Source organism: Dermochelys coriacea, chromosome 4 (assembly GCF_009764565.3).
Source record: "Dermochelys coriacea isolate rDerCor1 chromosome 4, rDerCor1.pri.v4, whole genome shotgun sequence".
In the NCBI taxonomy this organism is placed as follows: domain Eukaryota; kingdom Metazoa; phylum Chordata; order Testudines; family Dermochelyidae; genus Dermochelys; species Dermochelys coriacea.
Window position 1 is genome coordinate 18093284 of NC_050071.1, and position 20645 is coordinate 18113928.

General features: G+C 40.7%; 1 protein-coding gene across 8 annotated transcripts in view; it reads right to left on the reverse strand.

Annotated features, from left to right (window-relative positions):
* HELQ (helicase, POLQ like) overlaps positions 1-20521 on the reverse strand; it is a 34431-nt gene extending 13910 nt beyond the window's left edge. Inside the window, exons 1-9 of one of the 8 annotated variants that reach the window (XM_038400981.2) lie at positions 20107-20521; positions 15034-15790; positions 13429-13607; positions 12499-12699; positions 10667-10739; positions 5796-5893; positions 4468-4566; positions 3346-3491; positions 1987-2100 (exon numbers count right to left, since the gene is read on the reverse strand). In XM_038400981.2, the coding sequence (XP_038256909.1) occupies positions 1987-2100; positions 3346-3491; positions 4468-4566; positions 5796-5893; positions 10667-10739; positions 12499-12699; positions 13429-13607; positions 15034-15790; positions 20107-20271 (1832 nt within the window). In that variant the 5' untranslated portion in view covers positions 20272-20521. Of the gene's footprint in view, positions 1-1986; positions 2227-3345; positions 3492-4467; positions 4567-5795; positions 5894-7795; positions 8014-10666; positions 10740-12498; positions 12700-13428; positions 13608-15033; positions 15791-20106 lie in introns of those variants that run through there. The other 7 variants (XM_038400979.2, XM_043513915.1, XM_038400983.2 and 4 more) reach the window with 7 other exon arrangements.
* Positions 20522-20645: the final 124 nt, after the last annotated feature.

The window sequence follows — 20645 nt, forward strand, 5'->3', positions numbered from 1 at the left end:
GTCTGTATCCATCTCTTGTTTCATCCTGTTCTTGGACTGTAAGCACCTTGGGGCAGAAGTCTTTTTGTTATGTGTTTGTACAGCATCTAGCACAATGGGGTTCTGGTGCATGATCAGGTGCTACAGTAATACAAATTATAAACAGCACCAATGTCATCAAGGACTTCTATGGACAACCCACAAGTTGCCTCCCCTGCATCTTTATATTGTAGCATCTCCTACAACTGTCTATATTTTTTAAATATTGATTTGATGCAATATGACATTCACCTCAACAAACAAATTGGACTTCTGTCTACACTCTAGAGAGTTTAAGTTTTATTTAAACTGAGAATGTAGAGCAATAGGAGAATTATTTAAATTACCGACATGCATATTCCATGAACTGTCAAACAACTGACAAAAATGAGCTTATTTCTACACTGAAATAAAGCCAAAATTGCATTTAGTCACATTCCAGTTATATGGAATAACAAAAATCTAAATTTAACAAACAAGATTAAACACAAACTCTGTCTCTAGATCACAAAACTCTAATACTAAAAAGGAGCCAAATCTGTTTTATACTGCCAGATTATTCATAAATAATATTATGAATAAATAATATTATTATTATTTTGTAGCAAGCCTACAAAAAATTGTGCCCCATCAGATTTACTAAAACACAAACACTGTGCTTTAAATCATGCAATTTAAAGGCTGAGTCAACTTGAATGTAATAACTTACAAAAGTAAGTTAAATTAGTTTCAGGTATCAGATGCCTTGAGCCCCCTGCCAATTTTTGTGGTTTTATAATGACATTTTCCTTTTTTTTTTTTTTTTTTTTTTTTTAATAGTTTCTCTTTTCACTGGTTTCTGCATGAAAAACCCACACAAATAGGGAAAAGAGATTTCCTACAAAATGCTGACAAATGCACAAAGACAACAAATTGGAATTACATTTTTATTCTCTAATCTCTTTCAGTTATAGGTTATTTACTATTGTACATTGATGAGTTAAGACTGCAGGCTATCAATAACCAATTTATCCATGAAAGTATAATTTATTTTAAAAGCTACTTTTGGATCATTGCCTTTGTCTGAAGCAGGCAAGAGGCCATTCTCCAAGACAATCAGAATACATAAGATAACTGATCACACTGAGAAACAATATGTCAGTATCCTGTCAGAGTGTTTAAGTGTACCATTTTCGAATAGTAAGACAAGACCATGATGAATAATAAATCATAGCATCCTAAATTCAAGAATGTCATTACATTAATTCAATCTTTGTTTTCAATAAATGCATCAGCATTTACACAGCAACAGGTCATTTGAACACACTGATATAATCACCACCATGACCTCAAACATACAGATTGAACAGATGTGCTCTATGCTAGTACATTTTTGTGTTGTCTATACTTTTCAATAATCTCTCCAAATAAAAGGACTATTTTCAGTGTAATTCCACTGTCTAAAAATAACATTATTTGTTTCCTTATTTACTATCTCAGTGATTTAATATAAAATTTTCTCAGTTTATAAGTAAAGTGATGGTTTTCTTAATTGCCAACTCTATAGATTCTACCTGAAAGCCAAGACGTGTTCTTACTGTCTCATGCACCATCGCAAGTAATAGATTCTGCAACCCAAATTCTGCCCTCAGTTATGCCTGTGCAATCATCTGATTTGGTCCTGCAATTGGAATGTAATTACAATTCTCTTACTTATACTTGAGTCCAAATAGAATGCATCTTGATTGTTCAGAAGGATTCTGGCTCAGCAGGATTTCCAGGAGCAAAAAGCAGAAAAACTCATCTTTGAAGTCAGCAGATATGACTAACAACACACAAGGAGAACTACTGAGTAGACTGTGCCATGTTTAATCGCTACTCAGGGTGGAACCTCATTAATATAATGCTGACATCTCCAACTTTAGACAACGCAGGAGTTTTGATAATATAGGGTTTAAATGAATCCTTAAATACTTTTGCATGACTAACCTTCGAGCTGGCAGGTTGACTCCAGCAGCTAGAGTAGATGTGCAAGTAAGAAGGCACAGGACACCTGCAGAATAAGCCTCCTCTATACGTTTCCTTTCGTCACTGGTAAGGCCGCTGTGATGGTAGGCAATACCAAATGGAATGGTTCGCTTTAGAACAGGACAGAGACTTCCCTTACCAATATTCTTCAAGTCCTTAATAAGATCTTGTTTCTCTTTTTCCCTGTGATTTCTATATTCCCTTGAGGGGGTTGGGGGCAAACAACAAACACCCTTAACATTTACATTTGACAATTCAGTAACCACGTTAAAAGAAAAGGATACTTCTAATTTGCTCCTGCCCATTCTCCATTCCTACAGCAAGAATATGTTCACCTCAACCATTGAAGTCTGGAAAACATTTTCTAGTGTTTCTAATATTATTTTTACCAAAATGAGAATCGTCAGCAGCAAAAAAAAAAAAAAAATCAACCTATACTCTCAGTCAAGAAAACAGAAAGGATCAAGATTATGGTAAATGTTCTATTTCAAATGCACTGAGATGAGTGACGAGAATGATACAACCTGCCTACAAGTCTAGTAATAGCACAGATTCTTTTCCTAATAGGCAGCAATCACACTGATGGGAATATCAAGTAGTTAGAGATTTCAATTTTCAGTATTTATTTTGTTAAAGTAATCAGATATAAACACTGAAAATGAGTCTAAGTGCCATGTAACTTCCTAAAAACATCATTTCTATAGATTTTTTTTGAATTATTATTAGATGAATTATTACATGAATCTGAGCAGATATTGGTTGTTTCATTAATAATGAAATAAAACGTTAAGATATTCAACTTAAAAAAAAAATCCAACTTTTTGTTTGCATCTTACATTCCCAGCATATGTAACCAAACACAAAGAGCTGCTTAACAGGCTACTGTTAGGCATGACCAAGAAGAGAACCACTGAGAGCATGAATGGTAAACAGTGAGTGCTGTAATTTACACAGAACAGCATGAACAAGATGCAAATTCCCTAGATGGGTCTCTAAAGGAACTTTGATATTTTTGCTCTTTTTTCTTGTTTATATTTTTTAAACTGATTCTTGAAAAATTGTATTTTAGTGCCTGTTTTTGTTTTAAACCAAAAATGGACTCTGAAACAGGAGCATTCCCTTCAAGCTACCCTATAATTCCATTCGCCCAGGGCAAGTTAATTTTTTTTGTTTTCGGTCAGGCAAGTATTTTTTTCATCATCATTACCACCATCAACATTGGAAAAGGCAGGTGACTGGTTTTTGTGCTAAAAGAAGTAAACAGTCAAGGCCGATTTGGCATTTCAGGTGTACTCTAAAATAGTAATAAGAGAAACATACTTGTTCAGGTACTTGCATATCATTTCAGCTACATTTTCACAGTTCTTTTTAGTGGAACAAAAGATTAGGCAGGAGTAATTTGGAATGACTTCTGTCACCAAGGCGATAAGGTGGTCTGGATCCATCTTCTGCAGATTACTAGAATACTGAAATAAAAGTGAAAAAAAAAGTTATCACACACTTTACTTGTGATTACTACATGAATTAAACCGAAGGTCCTGACCCTGCAAATCAATTCTGAATCTCCTTTCGCTTTAAAAATGTGGAACTTTAAGGGATGCTCAGAATTTGACTGGAGGGAACAGAAAGGTGTGAATAGAATATTTTGCCTCTTTACTACCATTGGAGCTCATTGGTAACACTGGTGCTACACGTTCTATAGCACTGGTAGTCACTCTATCAAAGGAGAAGAGTACTGGTCTAGAGATCAGAAGGTTTTTTGGGGGTGGGGGCACAGTAAAAAGTAGGTAAAGACAACAAGGAGTTCTGATTGTTACATTATGGTTGTGGGCATAGCAACCTAGAATCAAGAACAGAGACCCATTACCTTCCTTCCCCCACACTTCACATCTGGGCACTCAAGTATATTAGGTTCCAAATTTGATCTACTTTAAGAATGGTTATACCAGACTAAACAAAATTTCCAGAAACCCAGTAGTCATAAGCCAATATGAAAGAGAAGGTTATCTCCTATCACAATGCAGGGGCAATGCCCTAGTGTGAAAGCCTATCACCCATTCCCAGCTGTCGAGAAGAGAGAGAGGGTGCTGGGATACCTACCAAGGTGGTTTTTCTGGCCCTTGCTCATAGGCTCTACCTTTTTTGCATCAGCTTCTGGCTAGGTGTCTGAAATTTTCAAGCACCTTGCTCCCCAAATCAGAAGGGAAAATAAGTTCTCTCCCTTCTTCTCTCCTGTACAGCTAGGAATAAAATTAAAGTCTAAAAACCAACCCTCATTTTAGTATTTGGCCTTCTAAAGACCCCTTTTCCATTGATATTCTTCCTCTTTATCATACTTTATATTTATGAACCAATGAGTCCTAAGAATACCTTAATTTACCTTAATTTTTGAATACTGTGTATCTAAAGAAACGAAAAGTTTCATACATTTATCTGCATTACCTTGAAATTAAGAAGACGTGAAAAAGTAAGACCATTCTCTGCTTTGTTGTCAACTTCATAGATACTATCTTGTATTTTAACATACTCCTTTAATTCTACCTAGGTTGGTTTAAAAAAAAAAAAAAAGAAATGATATCTTAACTTTAGTCAAATTACTGTCTGCATCACTACAACTTTAAAACTATGAGATCTCTTGGAAATACATTTCCAAACTCCAAAAAATAAAGGACCATTCTTATCTCCACACCCAAGAGCTGGCATTTACTTGCCTGCTCTTTACCTCAAGACAATACACACGTTTCTTACCAACTGCTAAAGTACAGCTTGGCTGATACTGTGAGCTTCAGGGCTAGCGCACAAGTAATTTACTTTCAGTTTTGCATGCTATTTCATCTAATGTTAGTTACCTTGAAGGGAATCAATAAAGCTAAGTATCTTTCTGAATTGCAACAGTATAAGTTAAATATAGTTTGTACTGGGTGTCACTTCCACTACTGCCACATATCTTTTAGAAAATAAATGTGATTTGTCCCTGGAAATCTAGGCAAGCCAAACAATGAAAGACGTACGTTTTTAATTCTCAAAGCAAAGGAACACTTTTTTAAACATCTAACTGTAAATCCCTCTTTTCTCTGCCCGGGTAGAGAAAACAAATGAGAAATTTTAGCCCAAAGGTTTTTTTGTTTGTTTGTTTTTAAAAGGTAACCGAAGCACCTGATTGAAGAAACTCAGAATACAAGTGCCTTCTCAATCACAAAGAAGGGCTGGCCTACTTATAGATTTTGTATCACCTTAACTGAATTGATTTAGAAACCAACAGTTAAAGCAGTACAACCTCCATGTGCAGACATAGTTATACTGGTATAAAGGTGCTTACATTTATGGAAATAAGCTGTGCAGATAAAAGCACCTTTATACCAGTACAACTATGTCTGCACTTGGGGGTTATACTGCTTTAACTGTATTGGTTTCTAAGGGCACGGCTACACTGGAAACTTCAAAGTGCTGTCGTGGGAATGCTTCTGCAGCAGCGCTTTGAAGTGCGAGCGTGGTCACATGTGAGCGCTGGGACAGAGCTCTCCCAGCACTCCTGGTAGTCCACCTCCACGAGGGGATTAGCTCTGAGCACAGGGAGCGCGGCTTGGAGTCTGATTTTTCACACCCCTGAGCCATCAAGTTAGAGCGCTATAAAATGTAAGTGCAGACAAGCCCTCAATCAGTGTAAGTGGTACAAAAACTGTGTTTTGAAAGCTCAAAGTATGAAACTTGCAGTCGCTTTTAACTCTAAAAATGTTAAGCAATAGTTTTCCCTAGTCTTGAACACGTACTGGTCTAAAATTATTAGCGTAATACTCCGCTTGCAGGAACTGCTGCAGGTCCCCAACATTGTTTAAAGTTGCACTCATTCCAATGATTTGAGTAGTTTCTATAAAATAGAAAATTAAATGTTGAGTACATTTTCAAGTTTGAAACTAAATATTTATTACGATTAGAAGACAAAAAATGTTAAAAATGTTACAAGATGTATTTATAGCCTTATATAGCACATATAAAAAGAACTGAATTCAGTATCTAGGCAGCTGTTTAATCATGTCTTTTTTAAAAGCCAAGCAAAGGGGGCCATAGACTTTTGTACCTATTTCAGTGCAAGTTATCACAGCACAAGCAAAGTTCTAGTTAACAATGAACATATTTTAACACAGTAGTTGCCATACCAGAGCCAACTGCTGTAAACCCAACCTAACTCCGTTAATAAAGAAAACTTAAGGGAACAAGAAACTTTACTACATGTGGAGGAATTAAAGCTCTCACAGTGGTCATTGGGTTAGACCAGAGGTTCTCAAACTGAGTCGGGACCCAAAGTGGGTCACAACCCCATTTTAATGGGGTCGCCAGGGCTGGCTTAGACTTGCTGGAGCCTGGAGCCAAAGCTGAAACCTGAGCCCCACAGCCCAGGGCTGAAGCAGGGCTCAGATTAAAGGTCCTCTGCATGGGGCTGAAGCTCTTGAGCTTCAGCTTTGGCCCCACCCTCCCCGCCCAGGGCGGTGTGGCTTAGACTTTGGCTCTCCCACCCAGCGGGGCTCAGGCAGGCTCAGGCTTCAGTCCCCTGTCCGGGGTCATGTAGTAATTTTTGTTGTCAGAAGCGGGTCACAGTGACATGAAGTTTGAGAACCCCTGGGTTAGACTTTTATTTAAGACTTTAATTTGGCAGCTCTCAAGGTTCTCAATGAAACAGTTTAACTGTTCACCATCACAACCATCCACTAGCACTCACCTCTCACACATCAAGAGAAGGATGTATTTTTGAAACGATGAAGGTAATGGAACTGGAGAGCCACATGACAAAACAGCCTTAGCAATGGTTTTATGACATACAGGGCTCAAGACTAAAGGGCTGAACCAGGACTGAGAGGCTGCCCAGACCAGCAGCCAATCAGAGAGAGCCGGGGGAGAGCCAATCAGAGCAGGGAAAGAGGCAGCCAATCAGGACAGGACTAGGTCCTATATAAAGGCTGCCTAGCAGAGAAGGCAGCCAGTCACTCTCTGACTAGCAAGGGAGAAGGACTGGCTCCTGAGCTAAGGAGCAGCACCTTGGACAAAGCAGTGCTGGGCAAGCTTGGGGAAGCAAATCAGGACTCTGGCCCAGATACCTGCCAGGCTGCAGCCCTTGCTGAGAGGGGTTGAGAAGGTGCATAGGGCCAAAGGGTGTGGCCCAGGAAAATAGGCAGGCAAGAGGGGAGAGAAGGAGGGCAGAAAGAGGCTGCCACTAGAAAGTCCATGGGAAAGGACCCAGAGTAGTGGGTGGGCCTGGGTCCCCCTTTGCACTGTCCCTGGCCATTGAGGAGAGAGGCTGAGACAGACCATGACCTGCTCCTGAGACAAGGGGCTAGACTCTAGGGCTCTGGTTGGCCACCGAGGCAGGGACAAACGGAAGAACTGTTGTTAACACCACCACCCCAGAAGGGGGTGAGACCAGAGTGGTGGGCACTGCCAGAGGGCAGTGTCCTGAAGTGGATGTAGAGCGTCCTGCAGAGGACGCCGCCGAGCAGGGAGCAAAGCAGGTCCCAGGAGAGCGGAGCAGAGCCAATGGGCAAGCTACCATGCGTTGAGGACGCCCCACAGTGGTCAAGAGCCAATTCCCGGAGTGATCAACAGTGGGTGCCAGCAGTGGTGAGTCATGACCCCATCACACAACCAAAGAGATTAAAAAAGAAAAAACAAAAGCAACAATCAAATTGAAGCCTGGCCTGAACAAGAGTCCTTCAGTACAACAAGAAGCAAGTTTTAAAGGCAGGTGTCCTTGAGCTAGGAGTGTTCTGCTGCTGACCTTAGAAACCCAGCTTCCAGGCACTGATGGTCATGATATAGAAGGACTCAACTGTCATTAGACAGCAGAGAAGGTGGTATCTTCTAAATAACTGGGTCCCAGACAATGCATATTTAGATTTCTTGAATTTTACTCAGAACACCTAAGTAGCCGTTAGTGCCATACTTGAAGAACACATGCTGAATGTTCTCCTCCACCCTTCCCACTGACAAGGCAGGTTGCTGTATTCTGCATCAGATGAAGAGTGCAGAGGTCCACCGGGGTACAGTTGCATTAGAGGTACAATTACAAAAGACATGGTAATACTGTGGCAAGGTTTGCATCCAAAAAAAAAAAAAAAAAAACTGGGCTAGTCACAGACAGATAACAGAAATATCTCACAATGCCTTTTTCTGTGTACTCAGAAAAAAAGATCTTACACAACCCATGGCCACAAACCACACACTGAAAGAGCAGAGCTCCCCACCTCCATTCTTTTAGATCAGTGACCCTCTTCCATTTATATAAAAAGAATAAAACATGTAACAATGATAAGCCCATCGACTTCAAGGCTGAGCTGGGTAAGTTTATGTAGGGAATGGTACGATGAGACTGCCTACAATGACATGTAGCTGATCGGCGACTGCTACAACTCCAATGGCCAGTGATGGGACATTAGATGGGGAGGACTATGAGTTACTAAAGAGAATTCTTTCCCAGATGTCTGGCTGCTGGGTCTTGCCCATATGCTCAGGGACTAACTTATCACAATATTTGGGGTTGGCAAGGAATTTTCCCACAGATCAGATTGGCAAAAACCTTGGGGGTTTTCACCTTGCTCTGCACCATGAGGAACTGGTCACTTGCAGGTTTAAACTAGTATAAATGGTGGATTCTCTGTAACTTGGAAGTCTTTAAACCATGATTTGAGGATTTCGGTAACTCAACCAGGGTTAGGGGTTTATTACATAGTGGGGGTGTGAGGTTCTGTGGCCTGCAATGTGCAGGAGGTCAGACTAGATTATTATGATGGTACCATCTGACCTTAAAGTCTATGAGTCTACGTAATTTATTTGTTTGTGTTTCAAGAGGCTGGCATTGAAGGGTAAGGGTGTGAAAGGAGTTGCGGGAGAGATTTTATTCGGCAGTTTTATTTCAACATAAACCAATACCTTGCAAATTCCCCCGATTGCCTTTTGTCAATCTCTTGGGCATTATGACCTACCAGTTATGAAACACTGTTCTAGATTAATCCCCTGACACAGCAGCATCCATCCTAACCAGATTAGTTGCAGACACTTCACTCCCATTTAAGTCAAAACAAGCTGAGAAATCACAAACACATCAGCAAACCATCTTAGATGAAAAAGGAATAAAGAATTTAGTGTTGACAACATACTGGTGAGTATGGGTGTGTCTTCACAGCATGGTCAGCTTGAGTTAGCACACCAGTTAACTGCACTTGAGCAACTATCGTTCAAAACAACACCCGAGTTACTGAGTGAACTGCACAGTGACTAGATTAGCTGCTGATGAGTTGTTGTAACTCAAGCTGATGCGTCCCCACTGAAGTACTAGCTCCAACTTCAGCAGCATTCAGGCTTTGCCCCTCCCGGCAAGGGAATGTCTACGCCAGAGATCTCAAACTTGAATCACCACGAGGGCCACATGAGGACTAGTACATTGGCCCGAGGGCTGCATCACTGACACCCCCCTCCCTATCCGCGTCCCCACTCCACTCTGTCCCCACTCCACCCCTTCCATGAGGCCCTGCCCCACCTCTTCCCACCCCTTCTCCGCTCCCATTCCAACCCTTTCCCCAAAGTTCCCACCCCAACTCTGCCCCTATTCCAACCCCTTCCCCAAATCCCTGTCCCTGCCCCACCTCCTCCCCTCAGTGTGCGGCTCCCTGTTCCTCCCCCCACCCCCCGGAAAGCATTAAGCACAGCCAAACAACTGTTTGGAGGTGGGAAGTGCCTGGAGGTAGGCAGATGAGCGGGAATGTGGCGTGCTGGGGGGGAGAGGGAGAGCTTGGCGGCTGCAGGAAATAACTCCGGGGGGGCAGGAGGAAGTGCAGGGAGCTTGGTGGCCCCCAGGAAATAACCCTGCGGGCCGCATGTTTGAGACCCCCTGGTCTATGCTGTAACTGGGACAATGTTTCCCAGCACTGACAGACATGTACTAGCTCTGCTCCAGCTAGCATGCTAAAAATAGCAGTGTGGCTGCAGCAGCATAGGCAGTAGCTTGCGCAAGCCACCTGAGTATCCAGGTGTGTACTTCGGGGGTTAGCCTGAGCTGCCACCCATGCCACACTACTATATTTAGCATACTAGATCCAGCAGACCTAGTGTGTGTGTGTCTACCCATGTTGGGAAGCACATTCCCAGGTGCACTGTAGACATACCCCACAAAGCTAGCTGTCTTGAGCTTACAGTACCATCTAATTCAAGCTACAGATTTTTGTATATGGCTGGAAGTCAAGTTAAGGTAACACTAGTTATAACTCAAGCCAACTGTGCCGTGAAGAGACACCCTATGCAATGGATACTGTTTCACAGTGTTCACTAAGGCCTTTATATAAACATTTAACAGGAAAGGTCAGATTTCACTCTTGAGGGAAGAGTTCACCCCAAACTGGAATTTCTCAGAGATGAAGGAAGGGGACTACTACAGGGCCACTTCATGAACTCCTGCAAGGCACTACAAAGGGGTAAAAAAATAACTGCAGTGATCCATGGTGAAATAAACTCCACTGGGTAATAGTGTGTGATATTTTAGAAACCGTGAAACAAAAAATAAATTAAAAGTTGGATTATCTCTCTCAAATTATACAACTTGTTACTTTACATGGTATTTTTAAAGGTAACTAGTCATAGTGCAGGAGTTACTTACTGCTGGCGTAGAGAATTTTTGCAAGAATCATTTCCAGTGTAGCTCCACGACTCCCCTCACCAAGCATGTGCAACTTTGGGGAAAAATAAAGAGAAGTGAGGCATGGTAAATTAGTTACTGACTTAGCAATATTTCTAAATGCAAACCAGCATACAAATCAAATCCCAAATATTTTTAATATGGTAAACCTTTTGTCCGATTTCTCTTTGATTAAGTTTGGTGTATTTTGACTCTAAAGCCTCCTCCAATATCATCATCTCACTATAAAGTTATATATTTGTTTTAGGAGAGTGGGGAAAAAAGTTTGTGTTTAACAATGTTTGCTTTCCATTAAATTAAATAACAATGGTCACAGGAATGGCACTTCCTGGCAGAAAATACTCAGTGCAGGGATATTATTATTATTACCTAGTTAGAATTTATTTTGTACATCTCTTATCTTGATCAAACTGTGCAACGAGAGATCTGGAGCCGCCGCGGGGGCCACAAGCAAATTTCAGGGGGTTTGACAAGCATGGCTGGCGTTAGACTCACTAGGGCCCAGGAGTGAAAGCTGAAGCCCTGCCGTGTAGGACTCTAGCCAGGGCCCCCAAGTACCACCACCCAGGGCTGAAGACGAAGTATGAGCAACTTACCTTCACAATGCCGTCTGTGGCATGGGGCCCAGGCAATTGCCCTCCTTGCTTCACCCTAACGACGGCTTTTGCTTTTATATGCAGAAAAGCAACTGCTATGGCATAGCTGGGCCACTTGTGTGTGTGTGTGGGGGGGGGGGAGGCACTCAAAGAAAAAGGTTAGGAACCCCTGCTTTAGAAGACAGTGATGGCCTTTTGCTAACAGTTAATGACTGTACAGCAATCGCTGGCAAAGCAGCACTTAATTCTCAATGTTTTCTTCACAGAACATTTTATTAAAGGAACACCTTCAACTGGAGTAATATTGTTGGTAATTATATGGGGCTGGATTGGCACCTTGTAATCTAGTTTAAGTAAGGGGAAGCACATAGCTACACTATACCAGGAGCAGAGTAGGGACGGAGTTGTGACACCGGCCTACACTTAAAAATTAGATTGTCCTAGCTATATCACTCAGGGTTGTGAAAAATATTGTGCCCTGAGCACTGTAATTAGGTCATCCTAACCCCCAAGATAGATGCAGCTAGATCAATGGAAGAATAGTTCTGTCAACCTAGCTACCATCTTTTGGAGAGGTGGATTAACTACATCTACAGAAAAAACCCTTTCATCGACATAAGAAGCTGCAGCGCCTTAGCTGCACCACTGTAGTGTTGTAGACATATCCTCTGTCAAATCTGAATAGTACTGTTCCTTTATCTTCTTAGATTAATTCATGCTACAAATGGACTCAGAAAGTCATGTGATCAAAAACGGTTTATACTAGACCGAACATGTTTTTGTGTATAATTAAGGGATCAGTAAAACACATTCAATGTAACCAGTTCAAGATTAATTTAAAGTTTGTTTTACACTAGTATGGGATGAATGCCCCTTGTGTCCTATTCTGCAAATGGCTGCGTTTTAGGTATTTAACATTTGCCAACTATCTTTAAGAAGATTTCTCAGACAAATTAAGAGCCCACTGCTTTATTAAGATACCAAAAATGAGCAAATCCCAAATGAGCAATATTGCTCAAGACAAATCTTGGATACTCTCCAACTTGCTAAGCAATGGTTTTCTAATGTAGTACCTGTACAATATGTCCATTTGTACAGTATTTTTACAGTTTTAAATGGTGTATTTTTCTTGTATCTGTTTTGTAAATAAAATAGTAATATATGTACTAGTAACCTGTTACAAGTTTTATAACAAACCTCATCTACTACAACTAGACCCAGATCACCAACTCTTCCAGTTTCAATCAAGGAGTTCACTAGGCTGTGTCCTTTCTCTATAGTAGCAATGTACAGCGATTTCTTCATTCTCCTTTTGATTGGAGGAAATCTTCCTTTACTTCCCGCATATTCTTCAACCAAGAAGCCTAGCTCTATTCCAAAACTTGACAAGGCCCATACCTACAATATAATAAAATGCAAAAAGAACAAATTACATGAAGAGTAAATTAATTTTCACACTTAGTGACTTTGATCTTGCAATTAACTCATGCTAATGTAATTTCAGGATTAAGGCCAGAAAATAAGACATTATTTCATGTATACATTATGCAACAATACAGCTGACAATAAGAATTATTACTTGAACAAATGAGTACTGTGAAAAGTGAAATCAAAGCATATTAACGACAAAAATATTTTAGTACGTCAGCCTTTCAGGTGTTGAGATTTGTCAAACCAGTGACAAAATACTTCATCTGTCCTCCATAAATCACTTATTAGTTACATTAGACAGCTATGCTTTTTTTTTTGCAAGATTATTTAAACATCAACGTGGATTTTAGAGTAGACTTGGATTAGACGGCACTGCAAGCAAGGCACTAACATTCCAACAGCTTGGTGCAAATCCAATTTTTTATAACTCAGCTGAACTATAGACAATGTACATTTCGTCACAAAGAGTAGTTTGAGAGCCTCTTAACTGAACTAGAAAATAGAAACATACTTTTCATTTCCAAACTGATATTTATTCAAGATATACAAGAATATATTCACTAGAAATCTCCTAAGGATTAACAGAGGATTTAAAATTTTTTACAGTCAATTTTCCAAAACTGGTTAAAAAAAAGTGCATGTATAAAAAGTAATATTCATTTCAGAATAAAACAAACAAAAATACTGTTTTCACACCTTTTCTTGGACAATAGCCACATATGGCAGAACCATTAAAACATCTTTCTGCCTGCAGAGTAATTCTTGAAGAATTAAAATTTCAGCTACAAGTGTTTTTCCACCACTGGTTGGCAATGAATATATTAAGTTCTTTCTTTGTTGCAGAGACTCTAATGTTAAGCAAGTGTGCTGCCACTCTGTAAAATTGAAAGAAAAATTATTTTGCCACCTCTCCTCTCACATGCATGCTGATTCAGGATCAAAATAGAAGTTTTCTGTAAAACTAAAGGGTATGGGCAGATTGTCGTCTCAGGAGGCTTTCACTGATAAAGTACTGAACATTTCTGATGATCCAGCCTATCCCTCCTCCTTCTTATAAGTGTCCACAGAATAAAAAATATTTTAATATACCACATACAGATGTCTCCATCCTACATATAGGTATTAAAGCATCTACAGGAACAGCCTGCCATTCAGATTGCTCAGATGGTTAAACAGCTTTCAGAAGGTAGAGATTAAAAACAGCTTCATGGAATGAACACCAGATGCAGCTGGGCAAAATATTTTCGGTGAACAGTTTTATTTGCCAAAATATAGACAAATAGTTTTGGTTGAACTGAAACTATTTGAGATTTAGCATCCAGTTTGCCAAATACAATTTTTTGGTTCACTGAAAAGTAGTATTTTGGTGATGTCTAAAAGAACCATTTCTTTTTGACATTACCAAAAATTACCAGATTAGGTCACCCAAACAACCTTAATTCCACCCACGTATTATCACCTGCACACCACTAAAACCCAGCAGACAACCTTGCACCTCAATTATGTATATCTTCAAAAATAAGAATCACAAAACCAACAGCATGTCTCAATAGAAATACTCAATGTGACATTATCTAGACACAAATACAACGCAAAAGTAGTTGGCAAAGCCTATCTCAGCTTTCCAAAAGAAGGCAGTTCTACCATAAACTGAGAAATTAAGAATGCTTCTATCCTTTAGGGGCCACAGAAGTTGAGGTGCCTTTGGATAAGAACTTCTTAGCGCCTATATTTTCTGTTGATCAGGAATTCAATCTTATCATAAAACTTAAGCACAAGAACATACAGCTTTAAGTAGCTACAACAATGTAACTCCAGCCTTTTTACAAACCACATGTAAATACCATGAAAAAAAATAAATTCAGAATTTCTAAGCAAAAGTGGTAAATATCAACCATCTCTTCCCCTGCACCCTGCCTCAACTACAGTTTTAAGATGACCTTATCATGCTTTTAAGTCCTCAAAAAAAAGTTTGGTTACACAATGAAAGCTTAGGGTGGATGGGGGACAGTGTTACAGTTTCCATATTTTAATGTTTAAAAAAAAAATTAAGAGTAACCTTAAGTTTCCTTGCTTTCCACTTTTTAGCTACAACATTCTTTGAAAGATTTTTCCTTAGAATTTATGAGTTAATTTTAATTAATTCCACTTCAACAAACTTACTGTCTAGCAACTTAAAACAGAAATTTTGTTTCCACGAGTACATGATGAAAAGGTTGCATCAGTCTGCTGGAAATATTACATCCGCTGTAACCCAACAGCAAACAACTGATTTTTAAACAAAAATTTAATGGATATTACCATAAAGATTTTCAATCCCTCGGAACTGTACTAAGAGATCTTTAACTTTACTGGGTAACCCATAAAAAGGGCCAACGTCAACAGAAGAAGTTTCAATAGTTTTCTTGGCAACACAAATTTCTTCAGACAGAACAGCTTCTTTGAGCAGTTTAGTTCTAGAAACCTGTGGAGTCTGAGCCTTGGCATTTCCAGTCATAGTATTTTTGAGGTGATCTTTGAGACTCTTTCTTTTACTCATGTTCGACGTGGTGCTTGGGGACAATTCATTATTTATTTTGGTGGGCTCTGCATTATGGTGACAAGACGACTGATTCAACATTTTATCAAGGCAAGAATTCATGTCATTAGCACTCTCTTTTGTACCTGATGATTTTCTAGAATCAACTGAGGTTTTATTCATTTCCTCAAAATATAAAAGCTGTGAAGATGGCAAATCATCTAAAAAACAGTCTCCAGGTTCTAGAGTCCTGTTATCTTGTTCACTTGTGGTCCTCACATGACTCTCTTCTTCAGTTTTGAAACCAATAATGTTTCCTGCAGCAGAAAAAATTAGTTCCTTGCTTTTGGCATTTTGTAATTGAAGATACCCAAATGCAGGCTCTACAGTAGCTTTTTCTTCCATGTTTTTAGTACATGAAGTCAAGTCAATAGATTGAATACATTCCTGCTCCATATCATCAACTTGAGCTAACAAAGAATCATTTCCAGAAAAGCTGTCATAATCACCAAACATGTCCTCTTCACTGTCATTATTATACTGCGCAAAAAAAAAAAGTATATTTATGAATATTCAACAGCAAATGGGAGGCTGATTCACATGCTGACAGATTTATATCTGAAACATCTGACTCAAAACCAAAATGTCAGTTTCATGAGTAATTTAAGTGTGCATTTTCATTCTATTTGTGAAAGATAATGGGTGGGATTTTCAAAAGCACTAAAGTGACTTGTGGTCCTAAATCATTGAGGTTTGGTCGACACTCAGATTTCATACTGGTACAACTATTTCAGCACTAGTTATACTGGTATGACACAGCATCAACAAGCTGCATAAAGGTGCCTTATACTGGCATAGCTTATCCCCCCGTCCCCTTCCCATTCAGAAACAAACAATACTGATATCAGCCACCTGTTCACCAGTGCAACTGTTCATACTCAAGGGGTGCTTTATCTATACTAATATTGTTGAAGTGAGCCAACTCTTGTATTTAGACAAGTCCTCAGTCACATTTGGTGGCATTTTTTCCAAAACAACATAAAAAAGATCTGCAAGTGCTTTACAAAGACAGATGTTTTACAGATAGGTGCAATGAGGTACAGAGTGAAGGGTAAATAACAAAGCTGGGAGGGGAAGTGAGTAAGGGTCAGACTAGGGTGAAGCATAAACCTGCATACCCTGACAAAGTAACTAAATTAGCACATACAAAAATGCATGTTACCTCGAATAAATCAGCCAATTAACTTGAGTTAACACAGGATCACTAATACCCTCTACTAGAGAGTTGTCATATGTTTGGGGGCAGGGGCAAGTGCACGTGCACATAAACCTGGACTACAAAGGTAAGGGATTTGGAAGAGTGCTGCACCTTAATGAGGCTCAAATGAAATGTATACCCCAAATAAAAAACAAAAAACAGAATACCAAAAAAATGCCACCATAGCTAAACAACAGAGTACAAGAGGTAGTTAGAGGCAAAAGGCATTGTCAAGGCTGAATCCCCACTCCGTCACTCTGAGTGCAGAAAGTGGGGGCCCTCAAGGATTCTAAAGATTAATACTTGCCACTCCAAGCTTCTATTAAACTCCCAAGGTTACATCTTTTCTCTGACATTGGCTTGGTAAAGCTGCCACCAACCAAATGAAAAAACCCCATTTGAACCCAGGAAGGAGCACTTGGGAATTCCTCCCTGTGGGGTACCTTCAAGCCCTTTCACCCCCTCTGGGGAAGAGCTGAGAAAGAAAACAAAGGAAATTAGCTGTGGCCACCAGCTAATTAAACAACATATGCACAAACCTCTTAGGACACTAAAAATCCAATCCTGTTCTTAAAAAAAAAGTTACATTTTATGAAAAACAAAAAGAAAGAAAATACCTGGAACTTAGGCTTTTGCTAGATTTTAAAAGAGCAATTCCAAAAATTAAGCATCCAAAATAGCTTTCTTGGGGGTTCAGCTTAAAAGTTACAAGCAAACAAAAGCATCAGGAGTTAGCACAGAGATCCACAAGCCAAAATAAAGAATAAACCTGATCGCATTTAACTAAATGTTCCTTACCCAAATGATTCCTTCTAGGTATGGAAGATAAGTTTTGAACCAGGTATGAAAAATTACACAGCATTCCTGCTTATAGCATTGCTGCTCTGTCCCTGCAGCCCAGGGAACAACAGACAACGGGAAAGTTTATTTCCCATTTTAAAAAGTTCTAGCCTTCCCATGGGCTCTTTTGGTCAGGTGCCCACTCCTTTTCTTTTTACCTGTGGGCTTATTAACCCTTTACAGGTAAAGCAAGCAGAGAACAGCTACCAACAGGGATTTTACAGCTAACTGGCTGGCTGGGTGTCCATCAAAATGAGCTACACCCCACTTCATTTATCACAGGCATCCTTTAAAAATTGGAAGTCAAAAGCTCTGGTAAGTCAAGTGTAAAAGCATAATAAGGCAGACCAAGAAAGAATTTGAAGAACAAATAGCTAAAGACCCAAACTAACAGCATTTTTTTTTTCAGTACATCAGAAACAGGAAGCCTGCCAAACAGTCAGTAGGTCCACTGGATGATCAAGATGCTAAAGGAGCTCTCAAGGAAGACAAGGCTTTGTCTCAACGTTGTGGAGAACCTAAATGAATTCTTTGCATCAGTCTTCACTGCAGAGGATGTGAGGGAGATTCCCACATCTGAGCCATTCTTTTTAGGTGACAGATCTAAAGAACTGTCCCAGATTGAGATGTCAGTACAGGAGGTTTTGGAACAAATTGATAAATTAAGTCACCAGGACTAGATGGTATTCACCCAAGAGTTCTGAAGGAACACAAACATAAAATTGCCAATCTGCTAACCATGGCATGTAAATCAGCCTCTGTACCAAATACTGGAAGGTAGCTAATGTAGTGCTAATTTAAAAAAAAAAAAAAAAGCCTCCAGAGGCAATCCTAGCAATTACAGGCCAGTAAGTCTAACTTCAGCATCAGGAAAGTTGGTTAAAACCATAGTAAAGAACAGAATTATCAAACACACAGATAAACACATTATGTTGGGGAAGAGCCAACACAGCTTTTGTAAAGGGAAATCATGCATCACCAATCTATTAGAATTCTTTGAGAGTGTTAAACATGTGGCAAGGGTGATCCAGAGGATATGGTGTACTTGGACTTTCAGAAAACCTTTGACAAAAGTCCCTCACCAAAGGCTCTTAAACAAAGTAAGCAGACATGGGATAAGACGGATAGTCCTCTCATGGAGTGGTTAAAAGACAGGAAACAAAGAGTAGGAATAAATGGTCAGCTTTAGCAATGGAGAGAGGTAAATAGTGTGGTCCCCCAATAATCTGTATTGGGAACAAGGCTATTCATCATATTCATAAATGATCTGGATAAGGGGGTGAACAAGAAGGTAGCAAAATTTGAAGATGATACAAAATTACTCAAGATAGTTAAGTCCAAAGCTGACTGCAAAGATTCTACAAAGAGATCTCACTAAACTGGGTGACTGGATGATAAAATGTAATGCTGATAGTGAATACTGATGTACAGTAACATGCACTGAAAAAAAATATTCCCATGTACAAAATGATGAGGTCTAAACTAGTTGTTACCACTTAAGAAAGGGATACAGGCCTTATTGTGGCCAGTTCTCTGGACACAAATGAGATAATAAAACAAAAAATACCATAATGCCAGTATATAAATCTATGGTATGCCCACATCTTGAATTATATTTGCAGTGCTGGTAGCCCTATCTCAAAAAAGATATAGTAGAATTAGCAAAGGAGCAGAGAAGGGCAACTAAAACAATTAGTAGTGTAGAACAGCTTCCACAGGAGGAGAAATTAAAAAGACTGGGACTTGTCATCTTAGAAAAGAAGCAATTAAGAGGGGATATGACAAAGGTCTATAAAATCATTAATAGTGTGAAGGAAATGAATAGCAAAAAGTGTTATTAATCCCTTCACTTAACATAAGAACCAGGATCTCCCAATGAAATTAACAATGATTTACAACAGTGGTTCTCAAACTTTTGTATTGGTCACCCTTTTCACATAGCAAGCCTCTGAGTGCGACCCCCCCCCTTACAAATTAAAAACACTTTTTTATATAAAAAGGAGTACTTGTGGCACCTTAGAGACTAACAAATTTATTTGAGCATAAGCTTTTGTGAGCTACAGCTCACATACAGACTAACACGGCTGGTACTCAAACTTTTTTATATATTTAACACCATTACAAATGCTGGAGGGAAAGTGGGGTCTGGGGTCTAGAGGTTGACAGCTCACAACCCCCCCATGTAATAACCTCATCACCCCCTCAGGGATCCCAACCCCCAGTTTGAGAACCCCTGATTTAAAACAAACATAAGAAAGTACTTCTTCACAAAACACAAAGTCAATCTGTGGAACTTGTTGCCAGGGGATGTTGCGAAGGCCAGAAGAATGACTGGGTTCAAAAAAGAATGAGGTAAGTTCAGGGAGGGCAGCTCTATTGCTGGCTATTAGCCAAGATGGTTAGGGACACAACCCAATGCTCTGGGGGTCCCTAAACCTCTGAGTGTCGACAGATGGGACTGCATGAGAGGAGACCTCTTGATAGCTGCCCTGTTCAGTTAATTCCCTCTGATATATCTAGCACGGGCCACTCACAGGCCACTGGGCTAGAGGGACCGTTGCTCTGACCTCCCCCCCCCCCGCCAACTGCCCCACACTGTGGCGGGGGGGGAGGAGCGATTGGCTTGAGACAGCCGCAGTGCCCCTCCCCCCAGCAGAGCGGCCCCAACCGCTTATTCTCATTCACTCCCATTATAGGGAAATGGGGAGTTATCGCCAGGGAGGGAACCCAGCCGTCCTGCCTGCTCCCCCCCCCGTACCTCGGGGCTGCCGGGGGCGGGCTGCGGCTCCTCCCCGGCCCCAGAGCTCGGTCTCTTCCGGGCTGGAGGGGAGCAGACGCCGCGGGACCGGGCTCGGTCCCGGCTGCTTTTGCAGGCAGAGGCGGACCGGCTCCTCCTGCGCACCGCGGGGCCGCCCCCCTCCATCCCTCGGGCGCCGGGCCGGGGGGGGGTCAGGTCCGGGCTGGCGACGCCAGGCCTCTGGAGCGGGGAAACGCCCCCAGGGGCGCGGGGAGCAACGGCGGCGCCATTACTAGACGGGTGGGGGGAGGGCAGGCTCCTCTCTGCCCCCCCGCGAACGGGGCCTCCTAAAGGAAACAGCCTCCGGCTTCCCAACCGTCAGCCAACCAGAAACCTCCCCCGCTCCCGCCCCTAACGTCATTTCCGTCCTTTAACCAACCCGTAAAAAGAAAAGATACAGACGAGCGAAGTAATCCCGCGGCGCTCGTGTTCCCATTGGCTGCTTTGTGGCCAGCTGCGCTCTGATTGGGTAGCATATTTACTTGTTGGGCAAAGGACGT